The sequence below is a fragment of the Muscardinus avellanarius genome, assembly GCF_963383645.1.
Source record: "Muscardinus avellanarius genome assembly, chromosome: 3".
Taxonomy (NCBI): domain Eukaryota; kingdom Metazoa; phylum Chordata; class Mammalia; order Rodentia; family Gliridae; genus Muscardinus; species Muscardinus avellanarius.
The window spans coordinates 79,000,362-79,019,074 of record NC_137788.1 but is presented as its reverse complement, the minus strand read 5'-3'; the positions used below and the strand labels follow the sequence as shown (position 1 = coordinate 79,019,074).

General features: G+C 39.0%; 1 protein-coding gene across 1 annotated transcript in view; it reads left to right on the top strand.

Moving 5' to 3' along the window:
* Positions 1-208: 208 nt before the first annotated feature.
* The window catches only part of KYAT3 (kynurenine aminotransferase 3), a gene marked incomplete at its 3' end in the record, with an annotated part of 35,981 nt that continues 17,476 nt past the window's right edge, over positions 209-18,713 (top strand). The window contains exons 1-7 of the mRNA XM_080692086.1: positions 209-270; positions 1,229-1,373; positions 6,006-6,155; positions 10,579-10,665; positions 11,105-11,230; positions 11,325-11,445; positions 18,208-18,284. Coding sequence (XP_080548212.1) covers positions 215-270; positions 1,229-1,373; positions 6,006-6,155; positions 10,579-10,665; positions 11,105-11,230; positions 11,325-11,445; positions 18,208-18,284 — 762 coding nt within the window. The 5' untranslated portion in view covers positions 209-214. The remainder of the gene's footprint in view (positions 271-1,228; positions 1,374-6,005; positions 6,156-10,578; positions 10,666-11,104; positions 11,231-11,324; positions 11,446-18,207; positions 18,285-18,713) is intronic.

Sequence of the window (18,713 nt, the reverse complement as noted above, 5' to 3'; positions counted from 1 at the left end):
CTAGTATGATAATTTTATCCTTAGGAGAGAAGTGGAAGAAAAATCACTCCTTAGAACAATCAGTGGCAGACCGTCTTGTGCCCTAGAACGTCTCACTGTGGCGGGAGTACTGAGCTGGTGACAGGGGAAAGGAAGATGACCCCGTGAGTTACCGACCTTTTCAAATGTTTTTGAAGAACTAAAAGACACTTTTAATATTCATATCTTTCAGAAAATGTCTCTGAAATTCAAAAATACCAAACGAATTGAAGGACTTGATGGTAATGTATGGTGAGTGTCGTAGAATAAGTAAGAATAATTTGGTGACGTTTCCTGGAGTGGGAATTTTTAGCCTTTTTCACAGACCAAAAATTAAGCTCTTCATTTATTTATTAGTACTGGGCATTGAACCCAGGGACATTCTACCTCTCAGCTACAACCTCAACCCTATTTTTTTCCTTCTTTCTCGTTTTTTGTTTTGTGTGTATGTGGTACTAGGGATTGAACCTAGAGGCATTGTAACTCTGAGCTACACCCAGCTCTACTTTTTATTCTTTATTTTGAAACAGGGTCTCATTAAGTTGCAGAGGGCTGTAGTTAGAAGCTTTCATTGTTGCTGTTGCTGTTGTTGTTGTTGTTGTTGTTGTTGTTTAAACAGGTTTTCATTAAGTTGCTGAGGCTGTCCTCTAAACTGTGATTTTCTTGTCTCAGCCTCTCAAGTACTGAGATTACAGCCAGGGGCAATTGTGCCTGGCTGAAGCCATTCATTTAATTCATCCATTAAATGGATGGAAGGAAGCAAGCCACACACCCACTGATGCATTTACTTAGCAAATGTACAAGCTCTCTGCCTGCTGGACACTAGACACACAGCAGCAAAACAACAAGCTTGGTTGATGCCCTTATACACCTGATCTTCTAATGCATGGACCTCTCTTATTAGTCCTGTTTTCTAGTACTCGATAACTTGGCAGCAGTTAGGAATGGTTGAGAAAAATATATATATAAATGGTTAAAATACAGACATCATGGAGTTGAGGTCTGTAAGGAGCATTTAAGTTTATTGATTTATCATTTTATCAGATAAACTCCTTTTGTGGATAGTAAAATTTTTGTTGGGAACTCTTTTTAATCCGTAAGGCTAAACTAAGTCTTATTTTTCAGTTTTATATAATAAGACCGTGAGATAGATTCTTAAAAAAGCAAACTTTATACTATTTGTTTATATTTGTTTGTTTTTTAATCTTAGGATTGAATTTACCAAGCTGGCTGCAGATCCCTCTGTTGTGAACCTAGGCCAGGGCCTTCCAGATATCTCCCCTCCTTCTTATGTAAAAGAAAAACTATCAAAGATTGCATTAACTGACGGCCTGAACCAGTATACGCGGGGCTTTGTAAGTACACCAGAGCCAGAGGGGCATGAGCCGGTCTTCTGTGCTGTGTTGCAATTACACTTTGATCACTTAGTGTCTCTAACTTTCTGAGTATCACAGGAACTCTCTCCCTTATCCTTATCTCCTAGGATAAGCTTCCTTCCCCATCCTTATTTTTGTGTTGTTCCAACAATGGCAGGAAGAATTTTCTCTTGAAACATGTCTGTCTGTCCCATTAACACTCATGCTGCTTTCTCAGCTCTGACTTTTTTGTTTTGTTTTTGTTTTGTTTGTTTGTTTTGCAATACTTGGGATGGAAGCCAGGGGCATTCTACCTCCAAGTGACACCCTCAGCCCTAATTTTTATTCTTTATTTTGAAACAGCGTCTCACTGAGTTGCAGAGGGCCTCACTAAGTAGCTGAGGCTGTCTGGAACTTCTTATCTCAACCTCCCAAATGCTGGGATAACAAGCCTGCACCACCATGCCCAGCTCTTTTGTTTTTATACTGAGGATCAAACCCAGGTACATTCTACCTTTGAGCTAAACTTCAGTCCTTAAGCTGGGCGTGGTGGCGTAATCCCCGCGCTTGGGAGGCTGAGACAGGAGGATCACACGGGTTCAAAGCCAGCCTCAGCTACTTAGTGAGGCTCTCAGCAACTTAGTGAGACCCTGTTTCCAAATAAAATATAAAAAAGGTATGGGAGTTTAGCCCAGAGGTAGAAAGCCCCCTGGGTTCCACCCTCAGTAGCACAAAAGAAAAAGAAAAAAAGAAAAAAAAAAAAAACCTCAGTCCTTTTTATTTTTTATTTTGAAAGAATCTTGCTAAGTTGCTAAGGCTGGCCTCCAACCTGCAATTTTCCTGTCTCAACCTCCCCAGTACTGGGATGATGGGCAAGTGCCACCACACTGGGCCAGCACAGATCTCTTAATATTCTCTGCTCCCAATTAGCTACATTCTTCCCCTCTATTCCATCTCAGCACCTATGATGAATGCCTAGGATACCCAGGTATTTCCTAGATCAAGATGAACCTTTAAACTATAAACTGATATCTGTTATACTCAAAAGCACTGTAATTATATGGCTGAGTGTTTTGTTTTTCTTTTCCAACAGTGTGGTAAATGGAGAGGGACTGGGTACAGGAGGGAATGTTTTTATTATTTTATCTTTACTAATCTAACTATAAAAAGTCATAGGAGGACTTTGCTTTGGAGATGGAATTGCCAGAAAAATCAGCAAGGCTGGCTTTGTCCCAGGGCTTCACAGGGTGGGAATCCATGCATGCCAGACTCTCCCCATCTACCCTACAGACTCATCTTGGTCCTTCTCCATGTCCTTTCTTCCAGCCATGTTCAAGTGCATGATGAAAGTATAGAAGTGAACAGTGGAGAAAATAATGAAAGCAGACACTGATTCTTTGAAAAGATCAATAAGTAGAACTTACAGCTAGATCCATCACTAAAAAAGAAAAAAGTACCATAAGAGAGGTAAAAAAGGAATTCATTACAGATCATATAGATGTTAAACCAATAAGGGGCTATTATGAGTAAATTTTTATATATTTTACAACTCGTATATAAGCAAATTACTTAAAAGATACTGAACCTGACACAGGGAGAAATAGCAAACCTGGCAAGCCCTGTGTCAATGAGAGAAATGAATTTATCATTAAAATCTCACAAAAAAGCCTTCATACTCAGATGACTGATTGACTAATCTATTAAACACTTAAGGAAGAAATAGTACCAAGTCCTCACAAACTCATTCAGAAAATAGAGCAAGATGAAAACTTCCTCACTCATTTTATGATGCCAGTGCATTAGCCTGATAAAAAATGAGACCAAAAAATAGAGTACTTCAGTCCAATTTCTCTCATGAGCATAGAAACAAAAATCCAGAAATATGTATATATGTACATGCATGTGTATATGTACATGTGTGTGCATGCATGCACAGGTTTTTTAAAAACAATACGTTCTGACCAAACCATTAAGGTTTGTTGTAGGAGTATAGGTTGGTTTCATATTTAAAAATCACTTATTGCAGCCGGGCATGGTGGCGCACGCTTGTAATCCCCACACTTGGGAGGCAGAGACAGGAGGATCACACAGGTTCGAAGCCAGCCGCGTGCGCTGGCTTAGGAGACCCTGTTTCCAAATAAAAATTTAAAAATAGGTCTGCAAGTGTAGCCCGGAGGTAGAAGGGCTTCCAAGAACCCCAGTACCACAAAAAAAAAAAAAAAAAAAATCACTAATTGCAATTTAGCATACAAACAGAATTAAAAAAAAAAAAACAGGATATTACCATCCCCAGGAATGAAAATGGAGTATTGTTGAGGAGAGATCATAATAATTTTTTCTTTACACATCTTGGCTTAGTTTTACTTATTTTATGAAGCCTGACTTATTTTTGTAATTGTGATTTTAATTAGAACACAACCCTTATCATTTTAAGGAATGGTGTGTGGTGTTTATGTTGCTTTTCAGATCACCTTTTGCTATAATTTGCTAGACCTAGTGTTAAAGTGAAATCCCAAGGCACCCACTTTATTCCTTGGTAAGTCAGAATAAAATCTTGTCACTTGCCGCAACATGGACAGAGGAGAGAGGGCAGAAGCGAATTCACCAAAGGCACGCATACCAGTGCTGACATGGTGGCAAATGTTAGGAAGAGGCAGAATAGTATTCAATCAGGACAGCAGCAGTTGAGAATAACCATGTTCGTAACACCGTGTTCAGAACAGGAAAACACCATGTTAAGGGAAATAAATCAGATAGAGAAGGACAAATGCCACATATTCTGTCTTAAGCTAAAAAAGTTGGTCTCAAGCCAGGCGTGGTGGTGCATGCTTGTAATCACAGCATTTGGGAGGCTGAAACTGCAGGATCACAATTCACAGACAGCCTCAACTAGTTAGTGAGGCAATCTGCAACTTAGTAAAACCGTTTCAAAATAAAGAATAAAGCCAGGTGTGGTGGCACATGCATGCACGCAGGCTTACAATCCCAGCATTCGGGATATTGAGACCAGAGGATCGAGGCTCACGGACAGCCTCAGCTACCTAGTGAGGCCCTCTGCAACTCAGTGAGACCCGGTTTCAAAATAAAGAATAAAAAAAATAGGGCAGGGGATGTAGCTCGGAGGTCGAATGCCCCTGGGTTCCACCCCCAGACCCTCGAAAGAAAGAAAGAAAGAAAGAGAGGGAGGGAGGAAAAGAAAGAAAGAAAAAGAGGGAGGGAGGAAAAGAGAGAAAGAAAGAAAGAAAGATGTAGGACAGGAGGTTTAGCTGAGTAGGTTGAATGCTCCTGGGTTCCATCTTAAGACCCACACACACACAAAAAAAGTTGTTCTCAAGTAGATTATGGGCATGGTGACATAATCCCTGTCTTTGGGAATCAGAGAAAGGAGGATTGCAGGTTCAAGACCAGCAGTGTAGCAAGATCCTCACAACTTAGCTAGACTCTATTTCAAAATAAATAAAAATAAAAAGGGCTGAGGTAGAAATCCCTGAGTTTAATCCCCAGTATTCAAAACAACAAAAGCAGAAGAAAGTAGAAGGGTAATGGCTAGAGGCAAGAAGGAGGAGGGTGAAGGAGAGACAGAGGGAGTGGACAACGGATACCAAAACGAGGACAAGAAGAATACTTAGTTCTAGAGTTTTGCAACACAGGATGATTATAGCTCACAATAACCTATTATATATTTTATGAAACTTTAGAAGAGAGGAGCTCAAAACCTCCAAGCATAAATAGAGAATATGGAAATGCTGTTGGCCTTTATTTGATTGACACACTTTGTATATATGTACTGAGTTTTCACCCTGTCCCCCATGCTTATGTATAATTATTACAGGTTAACTTAAAAGAGGAATCTTAAGATGGAGGATCACCACGTGTCTCAGATTTGTACATTTCTAATCCTTTCTCTCCTCCTCTGATCATGGTTATTCTCAACTGCTGCTGTCTGATTGTTAATGTGAATAATATTCTGCTTCTTTCTAACATTTGCCACCGTGTCCAGTGGTATGTGAGTCTTTGGTGAATTTGCTTCTGCCTTCTCTCCTCAGTCCATTGGGTGGCATAACCTCTCCAGTAATTGGTAAGAGCAAATTCAGAAGATATACAGTTAATGTAGATATTTTAAGATAATTTCAATTAGGGAAAAAAATTACTGTTAAAAATATGCTAGAAGGCAGACATGGTGGCACACTTATAATCCCAGTACTTAGGAGGCTGAGACAGGAGGATCACAGGTTCAAGGCCAGTGTATGGCCTCACTTAATGAGGCCCTGTTTCAAAATAAAAAGAGCTCAGTGATAGAACACCCTTAAGTTAAATCCCTAGTACCACAAAAAATTATTGATAGGTAGATATATAGGTAGATGAATTTTATTTTTTTCAAAGCAAACACTTTGAAATTATGTATTGCCTTTACTTATTTTTAATTACCTTTACTTAGTAGAAAGTTTTCATCTTTTGCAAGTCTTCATGACCATTCATTTAACTTATTGTCATTAAAAACTCTACTCTTTAAATTATTATAAACATCAAACCCAAACTTTAAAAATTCATATCTTAGAGTCATATTACTTCAAAGAAGTCGATTCTATAATCATGTTTAAGGTTTTTCTTTCTTATTTTTTAATCCAACAGGGTCATCCATCACTTGTAAAAGCTCTGTCCTGCCTATATGGAAAGTTATATCAAAATCAGATTGATCCAAATAAAGAAATCCTTGTGACAGTAGGAGCTTATGGGTCTCTGTTTAATGCTGTTCAAGGACTAATTGATGAGGGAGATGAAGTAAGTATATTAACACTATTGTAACACTGTAGTCACCATGGTCATTTGTCACATATTTGAATCTTTTACTTATTTCACACTCTTATCCTTTTTATTTTAAATTATTTTTGAAGTGTAATGCATACATAGTGAGGTTCACATATCTTAAATTGAGAGCCGGGTAATTTTCCATATAACCAAGATAAAAACACACACATCTTTAGCAGCCCAGAAGCTCCTATGCACCCCTTCCTAGTCTGTGTTCTCCCAGAATTAACGTAACCCAACCCCCTGTCTTCTGCCAACCACAGGTCCTGCTGCTGCTCTTTTCCTTGATATAAATAGAATCACACAGGGATACTCTTGGGTCTGGCTCCTCTCACTCGCCCTGTATCTTTGACATTCATGCATTCTGTTGCGTTACTTTGTCTTATTTTTACAGTCTACTTAGATAAGGGTAAGTGGAAGAGGCTAATAATGAGGAGAAAGAACCCTTTGTTTTCATTGCTGGAATAACCTTTCATCTGAACCCAATCAGCAAGTATTTAGTCAATGCCTTTTTGTGCCCAGGACAATGTTAGAGTGCAGTGTGGCTGGCACCTCTTTCAGTCATCCCTCCCTACATCCCCAGTGCCATTCTAATGCCCTGCTTTAATATTTCTTGACCTTTCATGTATTCAGAAATTACTGAGGACCTCCCATATGCAAGGCAGTGTGAGAAAGAAAAATTTTTAGTTGAGTTTCTCCCCAAAGGGGTAATGTATTAGAGGAAATAAATTTGGATAAAAATGGACTAAGAGGAAGGTTGTATGTCAGCCAGTAGTGGAGAGCATCTAATTAATAGTGGTGACTACAGGGGGAACCTGTCAGCTGTGCTAAGGTAGACATGGAGAGCTCCAGAGAGGCTGTGTTCAGGCTGGATCTGGAGTATGAATATTGTCCTGACCTATACTGTTTACTTTCTTTGAGCCTTTAGAGCTCCTTATCATATACCTTTATAAAATATACCACAGCCTAATTTATGCTGTTATTCTGTACCCCTGTTTTCTTCTACTATGCTATATTCTAAGCTAATCAAGGAAACAAATTAAGGAGGAGAGTCAGACTTTCACATGCAAAATCTCTCTTAATCCTGTTATATGGTTGAAAGTATCTCATAGCTTTATGCTACTGATGCCTTGTTTCTTCCTCCAACTCTCTTGGAGTATCCCACATTCAGCCAGTTCAGCCCATAGCCTTCTTTATTCTTTCTCCTCTGATCACTTAATCTAATATTTTGAAACCACATTCATGTCCTTTTATATTATACTAATCTATTTTCTTTCCCTTTTTTAGTGCTAAAGTATTTTATTTGTGTTTGTGGTAGTCATTCTTAATTTACCAAAAAAAAAATAGAAATACAGTGTATACCAGTAACATTCATGATTATACTGTTTGGTATTGTATAAAAGTATCTTATATACATCATCTCAAAATGTTTTATGTTTCTTGGTATGGTTTTGCATTATAAATACATTTAAGGTAAACATTTTTATTAAGAGTAGTGATATATGTATGTTGTTGGTACAATGTTATGTCGATCATTTCTATGGTTTGAATGATGGTGTCATCTTCAAAATTTAGGTTGAATCTTAATCCCCAGTGCAAGAGCTTTAAGATGTTTGGCCTTTGGAGGAGTGTAAGTCATGAGAGCTGATCTCATAAATGGGAACAGCACCCTTATTGAAAGGCTTAAAGATGACTAGGCGTTGTGGTGCATGCCTGTGATCCCAATACTTGAGAAGCTGAGACAGGAGGACCACAGGTTCAAGGCCAGCCTCAGCAATTTAGTGAGACTCTCAACAACCTAATGAGACCCTGTTTCAAAATAAAAAAGCCTGGGAGTATAGCTCAGAGGTAGAGCTCCCCTACATTCGACCCCCTGTATGGGAAAAAAAAATCTTAAAAGGGGTGCACTTTTTGCTTTTCCGTCTTCTGCCCTGTGAAGACAGTGTTCCTCTCTTCCGGGGATGTTATGTTCAGTGCATTATCTTGGAAGCAGAGACCATGCCTACTAAGTTGTGCACATGGGTTTGTAAGTGCAAGTGATGTGTGCAATTTCTGGTTTATTTACTTAAGTGGAAAAAGTATGCCCTCCGCTTTCTTTGGTCCTACCCTCCATGAGATAAAAAAAAAAGGTGGTGAGCCATCTTGTGAGTATTAAGGCAACTACCCAAGAATGGGGGCGTTTCATTTTCTCTCCAGCCTATTCTGTCTGCAATATCTAGTTCACCTGCTTGTTTTCTCCCTCCTTATAAATCTCTCTTAATAGGACTTAAGTTCCAGAAGAACTCATTTATTGCTGTGCAACTGGCACCTAAAATAGTGAGAGCTCTTCAAAAGAGAGAGGCAGTTATTCCCCTTTTAAAAATAAAGAGCTGAAGGTGAGGAGTGCCGGGCGCTCTGTGCCCTGCACAGGCGGCCAGGCTCTCACCTGGTGGCAGCACTCTGTGTCCCACCCAGGCTCCCCATGCTCATCACCTCCCTGGGAGCCCTGCAGGTGGATGAAGCCCTTAGGGCCCCCTCAATAGATCAGGGGGTCCCTTCCTGCTTCATTTCTTTTTCCTCCAGTTTCTGGCACCAAACTCATCTTATTGTACTTAGGAAGCACTGAGTCTGACTCAACTGACTAGTGCCAAGGGGCTTTTGGGACATGTGGGCTCCCATGTGAAAGGCACTGAACAGGTACTTGACATCATATAAAATACAAGCTATAAAAAGTGCGCTTTAAAACAGTCAAGGCACCGGGCATGGTGGCGCACGCTTGTAATCCCCACGCTTGGGAGGCTGAGACAGGAAGATCGCACAGGTTCGAGGCCAACCTCAGCTACTTAGTGAGGCTCTCATCAACTTAGTGAGAACCTGTTTCCAAATAAATAGGTCTGGGAGTATAGCCCGGAGGTAGAAAGCCTCTGGGCTCCACCCCCAGTACCACCAAAATAAATAAATAAATAAATAAATAAATAAATAAATAAATAAAAATAAAAGCCAGGCATGGTGGCGCATGATTGTAATCCCCGCGCTTGGGAGGCGGAGACAGGAGGATCGCGCAGGTTTAAGAGACCCTGTTTCCAAATTAAAAAGTATAAAAATAGGTCTGGGGTAGCCCGGAGGTAGAAGGGTTTCCAGGAACCCCAGTACCACCGAATAAATAAATAAATAAATAAATAAATAAATAAATAAATAAATAAAAACAGTCAAGATCCAGTGTGATGGCACACACCTGTCTATAATCCTGGTGACACCAGAGGTTGAGGCAGGAGAATCTCAAATTACAGCCCAGCCTGGGTAAGTTAGCAAGACCCTAATCTAATTTTTTTTAAAAGGCCTAGGATGTAGCTCAGTGGTAGAACACCACTATGGGTTCAATCCCCACTACCACGAAAAATAAACAAGTCAGTTGGGTACCATTAAAGTTAAGCAGTAAAAATTAAATGAGACAAAATTAGTGTAACCGTTTGCAGTGGTATACACCTGTAATCCCAGTACTAGGGAGGCTGATAAAGGACAATTGCAAGTTCAAGGCTAAGATGCAGTAATTTAGAGAGACCCTGATTCAAAACAAAATAGGGCTGGGTGTGTAGCTCAGAGGTAGAGCTCCCCTGGGTTCAATATCCAGGACCTCAAAAAAATTAATCAGACATGGTGGTGCATACTTGTAATCCCAGTACTTGGGAGGCCAAAACAGGGGAAAAACAGGTTCACAGCCAGCCTCCGCAATTTAGTGAGGCACTCTGCAACCTAGTGAGTCCCTGTTTTAAAATAAAGAATAAAACGCCGGGCATGGTGGCGCACGCTTGTAATCCCCGCGCTTGGGAGGCGGAGACAGGAGGATCGCGCAGGTTCGAAGCCAGCCGCGCGCTCTGGCTTAGGAGACCCTGTTTCTAAATAAAAATATAAAATAGGTCTGGGAGTGTAGCCCAGAGGTAGAAGGGCTTCCAGGAACCCCAGTACCACCAAAAAAATAAATAAATAAATAAAGAAAGAATAAAAATAGGACTAGGGGTGTATCTGGTGGTAGAATGCCTCTGAGCTCAAACTCCAGTACTGCCAAAAAAAATTATAACAGCCCTTAGTTTCTTATCCCTTTCTTTGATGAAAAAGTATGGCCTCTCTCCTCAGATAAATCTCCCCAACACATATAAAATTTTACATCTAATCTGAAGCACCCCCCTCCTGCAAGCCCATCTATAGATCTCCCTTACCAAGGATACCAGCTTACACTCCCGGGACAAGTTCATATCCAAGGCCTTCTGTGTTTGGACAACAGGTGCATGAGGGCCAGGCCTGACGTTTACTGCTGTGTCTCAAAATGTATTCTGGCACCTGGCGCACAGTAGGTGCATACTAGTGGTGAAACACATTCATGATTAACACATTGTGGTGTTATTTGCTTTTATCTCAGGTCATAATAATGGTGCCTTTCTATGACTGCTATGAGCCCATGGTGCGAATGGCTGGAGCCAAACCTGTTTTCATTCCCCTAAGATCTGTAAGTTTGCCAGTTGATTCATATGTTTTAAGAATTTTTGAAAGCGCCTATTATTTTGTCGCCAGTAAAAGTTTCTAAATTTTTTTCAAAATAATTAATATACCGAGCGGAAGCACAGAAGCTTCTATCAGGCTTACAGCATCACACATGTTAAGTACGGTTTTAGCTGGCTCCTGGGAAGGAATCCAGGCACCTTTAACAGCTGTTAACAGTGGCAGGGTTCATTTTTCCATGTAACAGGTGTGAGCATAAGACGCAGGTCCTCACAGGCTCTCAGAGCAGCACTACAGCCTAGTACTTCATGCCATGTTGTTATCAGCTGTCTATTCACTCACCTTTACTATATCTTTCTCTAGTTTTTCCTTTATGTTATTCATTTGTATTATACATGAATCAGGTGCATTAAATCACATTCACATTCTTCATTCTTCATCCCTAGAAATCTGTTGATGGAAAAAGGTGGTCTAGCTCTGACTGGACATTAGACCCTCAAGAACTGGAAAGTAAATTTAATTCTAAAACGAAAGCCATTATACTAAACACTCCTCATAACCCCATCGGCAAGGTGAGTGAGTCTCTTATCTCTCTGTACAGTCTTTGACCTATTGTTTGCTCACATGTTGAATCACTGGCTGTGCTCTTTCCTTTCATCTGTGTAGGTGTATACCAGAGAAGAGCTCCAAGTAATTGCTGACCTTTGCATCAAATATGACACACTGTGCATCAGTGACGAGGTTTATGAGTGGCTTGTATACCCTGGAAACAAGCATTTAAAAATAGGTACTGGTTATTACATAGAGTCACGAATCTAAATGTGCTTGGGCACATTTGGAGCAACTCATTGGAAAGGAGCCCAGGCTGGCTTTAAAATAGTCTCTGTAATGGGCATCTGCACAAGCGCTTAAAAATAGTTATTTGAATGAATGATGTCTGAATGAATGAAGAGCTTGAAGGGCAAACAATACAAACCTCAGGGAATCATTTTCACCTCCCACTATTAAACTGTGAAGCCCATAGAGTTGTACTGGTGCCTCTATCTTTGGCGTTAGCATTAGACACAGCGTACATACTTGTTCTTGAAGAAGTTTTGGGCTGTGTGCTGTGCAAGCGGCCAAAATGCCAAGGCTGCAGAAGAAAGTACAGGGACAGTGAGCTGTTGCCTTTCTGTCCTTGTCTGGGATTTGGCCATTACTACTGGGCAAATGCCAGTGTCTTTTGGAGGTGGCTTAATTATAAAACGATAGGAGTATAATCTGGGCTGCAACATTGGACCAGCCTTTGTGTCTGCCCTTCCTTTGCCTGGAAACACCTTTACCCTCAAATATCTACATGGCTTGGTCTTCTCAACCTTTCGGTATTTGTTCTGATGTCACTTTTCATGGCCACCACATTAAGATAGTGGCGTTGTTCCCTCTAGCATTGCCTTTGTCTGTTCTCTGTTTTGTTTTGTGTTTCTCTCTACAGTAAATATCAGAAACTATGTCTTTCACTTCTAAACTGCAAGAAAAAATAGAGATTATTGTTTGGGTTTGTCTCTTCTGAATGTCCATTCTCCAGAATTAGGTCTTGTACATAGTAAGTAATCAGAAAGTAATTGTTAAATAAATAAAGACTATGGAAAAGACAAGGGAAGGATGACGAAAAGAAACTATGGCAGAAGTAAGTAAATATTTAAATCAGTGCATGTATATATAAACAGCCATTGTATGCATCATAATTATTCCCATAGTACCTTACAAAAGAAATAAATATGAGAAGAGAAAGCAGCTGCTTCAGAGAATAAGTAGCAGGCAAAATATGGAATGAGGTAGGCAGGGAAATGAAAACTAGATTCCTATCAGATAAACCAGCATGCAAGCTCAAGAAATGGTTAAGAAAGATAAGTCATTGGATTTATAAGGATATGTTAGAGTTACTGGCACTAATGAGGGTGGAAAAGTAGGATGATTTTCTAAGACTTTCTATATGAGAATAAAGTATGTAAATTTGCCCAGCCGGTAGTACACACTTGTAATTCTAGTACTTGGGAGGCTGCGACAGGAGGATTTCAGGTTCGCCACCAGCCTCAGCTACTTAGTGAGGCCCTCCACAACTTAGTGAAACCCTGTTTCAAAATAAAGAATAAATAATAGGGCTAGGATCCAGGCGTGGTGGCGCATACTTGTAACCCCAGCATTTGGGAGGCTGAGGCAGGAGGATTGTAGTTTGTGGACAGCAACACAGTGAGACCCTGCTCGGAGGTTGAATGTCCCTGGGTTCCATCCCCAGTACCAAAAAATAAATAAATAAAATAGGGCCAGGGGTATAGCTTGGAGGTAGAATTTTGTTCTGAAACTTAAAGCATCTTGAAACTACAATGTTCTGCATCATGAAATAGGGACATAATGGAAGTTAGAAGCAGATCTATCTTGAAATTAGAAGGAATTTTTCCTAAGAGAAATCTTTCAATTAGAAATCAATATGAAAATCACAAAGGATTCATACTTACATGTAACAGAGTCGCTAAAATAAACACATTGAGTTTTTCTGATTTTTGACATTCATATTAATGTCTTAATGACTCATTTGTTTCATAACACATGGCATTTGCTATCAGATAAATGGCAGCAATTGCCGAAAGCTTGAAAAAAATTGTGTGAAAGCCAGCCACAGTGTCACAGTCCTATAATCCCAGTATTTGGGAGGCTGAGACAAAAGGATCACAGGTTCTAAACCAGGGCATGCTAACTTAGCAAGACTCTGTTTCAAGAGTTTAAAAATTAGATAAGAAGCCGGGTATGGTGGCACATGCTTGTAATCCCAAGACATGAGAGGCTGAGACAGGAGGATCGCTGTTCATGGCTAGCCTCAGCTTCGTAGTGAGGCCTTGTTTCAAAATAAAAAATAGAGCTGGTGGTGTAGCTTGGAGGTAGAATGCCCCTGGATTCTATCCCCAGTACCACACACACAAAAAAATAATAGATAAGAAGGGCTAGGGGTATAGTTCAGTGATAGAGTGCCTCTGACTCCAGTCCCCAACACCACAAAGGGGAGAAATGACAATAGCTGCACCCACAGAAAGAAACGAATTCTCTCAGGAAAAATAAATAGAGTAAAGAGAAAACGCAAGGAAGGATCTGCAGAGCATGGTACTTTAACACAGACAAAATTTTATATTCATCTGAATTGAATCAAACTATATCAACAATGACTGACTGTTAATCTGTCTCTCAGATCATTTGAACTGTTTCCCAGTTGAAAATTAGTCCACCATAAATAATTTTTTGTACTTAACTTAGCAATATTCATTCCAAAAACTCACCTTAAATGACCTCAAAATTTGTTGTTTAGACATGTGAATTATAAGGCCGCCAGGGTAAAGTGGAACCGATAGCATTACTTGCTAATGATATGCAAAATATATTTTAACTCAAAATTTTTTTTAGTTATAAAAGTCCATAAGGTTAAGCAAGGGAAAAAAATGAATCCATTATTATTATTTAGAAAGTGTCTTTTTTTTGCATTAAAACAGGGAGATTCTGTCACCTACAGTGGTCTGATACATGAAAGATGCAAAATAGCTATCCTTTTAATTTGCAAAGTGTGGTAATAGTTTTCTGATATAAGACTTTCCAGCCATACATGGTGAATTAGTATCATCTTCTTGTTACCACAGAGGCCACTCTCCCTGGCGTAGCACTCTTCATCATGTCTCTAATCCTTATTTGACTTCTATTAAAGCCTAAATCGCCTATGAGTAACAGAGCCGCTTGCTAAATTAAGCATTATTTATTATAAATGAGAAGTGCAGAAATGAGTTGCCTTTCAGATGTAACTGCAATCTAAACAAGATATAATGAATATCATTTTCCTAAATCATCAGACGTGGAAAGTTCTGTGTGTGTGTCTTTTGGGAGGGGGGGTCTTTCTTTTTTTCCTGGTTTTTTAACCCATTAATTACCATATTCACATTCAAAGCTGTCTGTTGTCATACTTTTGTTTAAATTAACATGTGTGGCTGCCCAAGGCTCTATGATTAAAGGGATATGAACTTTGAAATATTTTATATTACTTAAGGCTCTTCTTATAAAATGATAGAATTTTCCCTCATTAGATCAGATTCTTGGTTCAAATGATGCTTTCTGGCCAGTTAAATGATATCTCAGTCAACATACAAAACCTCCCTTACCCTCAACATTTATATGCTGATATTTATAAAATTAGTATAACATTTCTTGTTAAATATTCTGCTGATTAGCTTACTACTTGAAAAAAGATCCATTTTTATACAGCTAAAGTAATGATTGACAAATTACTTAGCTCTTCTTTTAAATACTAATATTAGAATTTATATTTTTGTGAATGAAACTTACATTTGATATTGGAGTAGTTTTGTTTCCCCTCATACATAACTTACAGTGAAAACACGTTAGAATTGTGTTAATTTTTCTGGGTAGTTCTTCTTTTCAAAGAATTTGTTCCTAAGTGCCATTCTTACTCATGGGTTTCCTGATTTGGAACATGCATTATGACTTTAAAGGAAATGGTATCTACCCTATACATAGTGTAGGCTTTGGTCAAATGCAAAAGTGGGGAGTGAGTCGTGGTGTTCTTTAGGAATACTTTGGGGAAAAAAGAAATGTCTCAAACTTGATTTAATCAACATCAAATGTTAAAATAGTCCTTTTTCAAATAGATCCTCAAATATTTTGTTCAATCCTATAGAGAATACAATTATAAGTTTTATGATTTATGTATTATTCCTACTGTTACAAATGTTTGCAGATATTTCACAATAGACTGAATTACTTATGCAACATTTTAGAAATTTCTTTAACTGCCTTACATTTTAGTAGATATTTTCCTGGCTTATGAGTACATTAAGAAAGCAGAAGCCCCAGCCCTTGCTCCCAGGAATGAGCATTTGTTTTCCCTCTAAAGATAATACACAATGGAATTTTACTCCGCCATTAAAAAAAAAAACTCAATTACATCATTTTCAGGGAAATGGATGGAACTGGAGGACATTATCCTAAGTGAAATTAGTCAGTCACAAAAAATAAGAAATCAGATGCTTTCCCTAATATGTGAGAGTTAGGGAGAAATGGGTCGTAGGAGGAACTCTAGATGAAAAAGGAAATCCTATAGAGGAGCAAACAAGACAACCAAAAGAAGGAGAAAGGAGCGGGGAAGAAGGAAAATCTCTACAACACACAATGCACTTAAACATATCGAAGTCAACCACTAAGCCAAGCAAGGGAAGGAGGGATGGGGAGGGAATGGGGTGGGAATCAGGTAGGGGTTAAATCGGTGATGTGTACATGTATGTACACACAAGTAGTTTTTTTTACCCCAATATGATGTGTGAATATAATGCACCAATAAAAAATTTAAAAATAAATAAATAGAAAAAGATAACACAAAACTTCTTCTGTGCTTCTAAAAGCAAGTAGAAAATTTTGTGAGATTGCATATGAAGAACTTCACAACTAAATTAGTTGAGGAGTTTAAATACCAGCATTACAAGTAGCATTCTTGGAAGATTCACAAACACATAATTTACTCACTGTTACCACTGTATCTCCAGGCGTTTGTTACTTGCCTTCCTTCCTGTAGCTCAAAGTCCCTTGCCTCTCCTTCCTTCTCTGCCTGGCGAAGGTTAAGTGTTCTGTCACATCTCAGCTCAAGCATCCCTGGCTGCAGAAAGCTATATTCAACCTTCTTTTTTTTTTAATTTTTTAATCTCTACATAGCATCCCAGGCCTCCTGCTAACCCAGCACTTAACACACTGTATCACAATTGCATTGTGTGTTGTGCCCCATCCCCAAAGCATTAAACTTCTTTTTTTTTTTTTTTTTTTTTTTTTGGTGGTGGTGGTGGTACTGAGGATGGACCCCAGGGGTGTTCTACCTCTGATCTACACCACCTGCAGCCTTATTTTACTTCTTTATTAGGAAACAGGGTCTTACTAAGTTGCTGAGGCTGGCCATGAACCTGTGATTCTTCTGTCTCAGCCTCCCAAGTACTGGGATTATAAGTGTGGGCTATAGCACCCAGCCTGATATAAAGCTCTTTGAAGACAGGAGCTGTATTAAACTCATATTGTTTTTTCTAGACCTAGCTTAGTCCCTAACACCTGGTAGTCAGTCGCTAATGAATATCTGATGGGTGCATGAGTAAAGACATTAATCAGCTTTTAAAGGTATTCATCAACTTAAACCTTTAGACAGCTGAGTCTCCTTCCTTACAAATTCTCTATTTGGAAATCCACCCAGTCCCTAAAAATATACTTGCAAACTCAAAATCAATACTCACGGCACATCACTCAAAGAAGGATCAAAAGTTGGACTCACTCTCCACACACATCTAGTTGCGGCTGAACAAGGTGACACCCTCTTCTTGATGCAGCCCTGTCTATAATCAAGCATCCTTTTCACAGTGATTTTGCTTTTTAAAGCAGAAGCATAGTGCTGAAGTGCTGGCCAGTGTTCCTCAGCACACAAAGACTGTCATGCGCCTTTCAGAAAAAAAATATATATTGGATAAACTTCATCTAGACACAGCTGATAATGCTGTTGGTCCTCAGGATGTTGGGAATGGAGCTAAAAGGTACAAGGCTCCTTTTAAGGTTAAAAAAAACTGTATTGTATACTTTACATGGGTGAATTAGATAATATGAAATTTATATCTCAGTTTATAGATAAAGCACAACATAGATTACTGTGTCTGCACCCAGAGTTTGATTCAGTAGGTCTGAGATGAGACCCCCAAAATAGTCTCCCTTATATGTCTGTCCTCAGAGATGCTGACATTGTTCCAGTGGGACCACATTTTAAGAACCATTGCTCTGAAAAGCTTGGAGAATCAGACTCAGAATATGTAAAAATAACTATTAAAATAATTATACTGCAATGACTACATATAACTCACTACAATACATAAGTAATTTCAGATTATTGTGAAATATCTACAAGGTTTTTTTTGTTTGTTTTTTTTTTGCAGTATTAGAGATAGAACTCCGGGGGTATTCTACCTCCGAGCTAAATCCCAACCCCATTTTTTACTCTTTATTTTGAAACAGGGTCTCATTGATACACAGAGGGCCTCACTAAGTAGCTGAGGCTGGCCACAAACCGTAATCCTCCTGTCTCAGCCTCCCAAATGCTGGGATTACAAGCATGCACCACAACACCCGCCTGCCTGTATTTTAAAAGTAGAAAAACCACATAAATCATAAACGCTACAATTGTATTCTACTTGGAATACAGCAAAATATTTAAGAGGTACAATTGAAAAGGACTATTCTTACCTCTGATGTAATTATATCCCTTCAGTTTTTGAGGCATTTCTTTTCTTAATTATATTACATGTAATACATATTATACTATAATAATTACATTATAATTATACATTTATTTATACTAACGTTATGCTATGTTAACTATGTTGTGTTGTAATTAATACATTTATTTTCATTGAATTCATGGACCTCTCATGTTTTTTGATTATACTAAATGTAGATTGATTGAAAAACAATTATTTAACTTTTTTTTTCTTTTCAGCCACTTTTCCAGGTATGTGGGAGAGAACATTAACAGTAGGAAGTGCAGGAAAAACTTTCAGTGTGACTGGCTGGAAGGTAAGAGGAGTAAGAATTTACCTCGGCGAGGGCAGCAGCTCAGTGATAGAGCCCACGCTTCACATGTGAGGGCCTAGGTTCCATACTCAGTGCACACAAAACGTTTATTTTTTTTCCAGCTGCTTAAAAATAGGTATGTTTTTTTTGTTTGTTTTTTTGTTTTTTTGTTTTTTTTGGTGGTACTGGGGTTCCTGGAAGCCCTTCTACCTCCGGGCTACACTCCCAGACCTATTTTATATTTTTTTATTTGGAAATAGGGTCTCTTAAGCCAGCGAGGATGGCTCTGAACCAGCGCGATCCTCCTGTCTCCGCCTCCCAAGCGCAGTGATTACAAGCGTGTGCCACCACGCCCGGCTATGTATTCTATTTTTTGTAGAATGTTTTGTGTTTAAAATGCACATATACTTAGTTTACATAGGCTTTAATGAC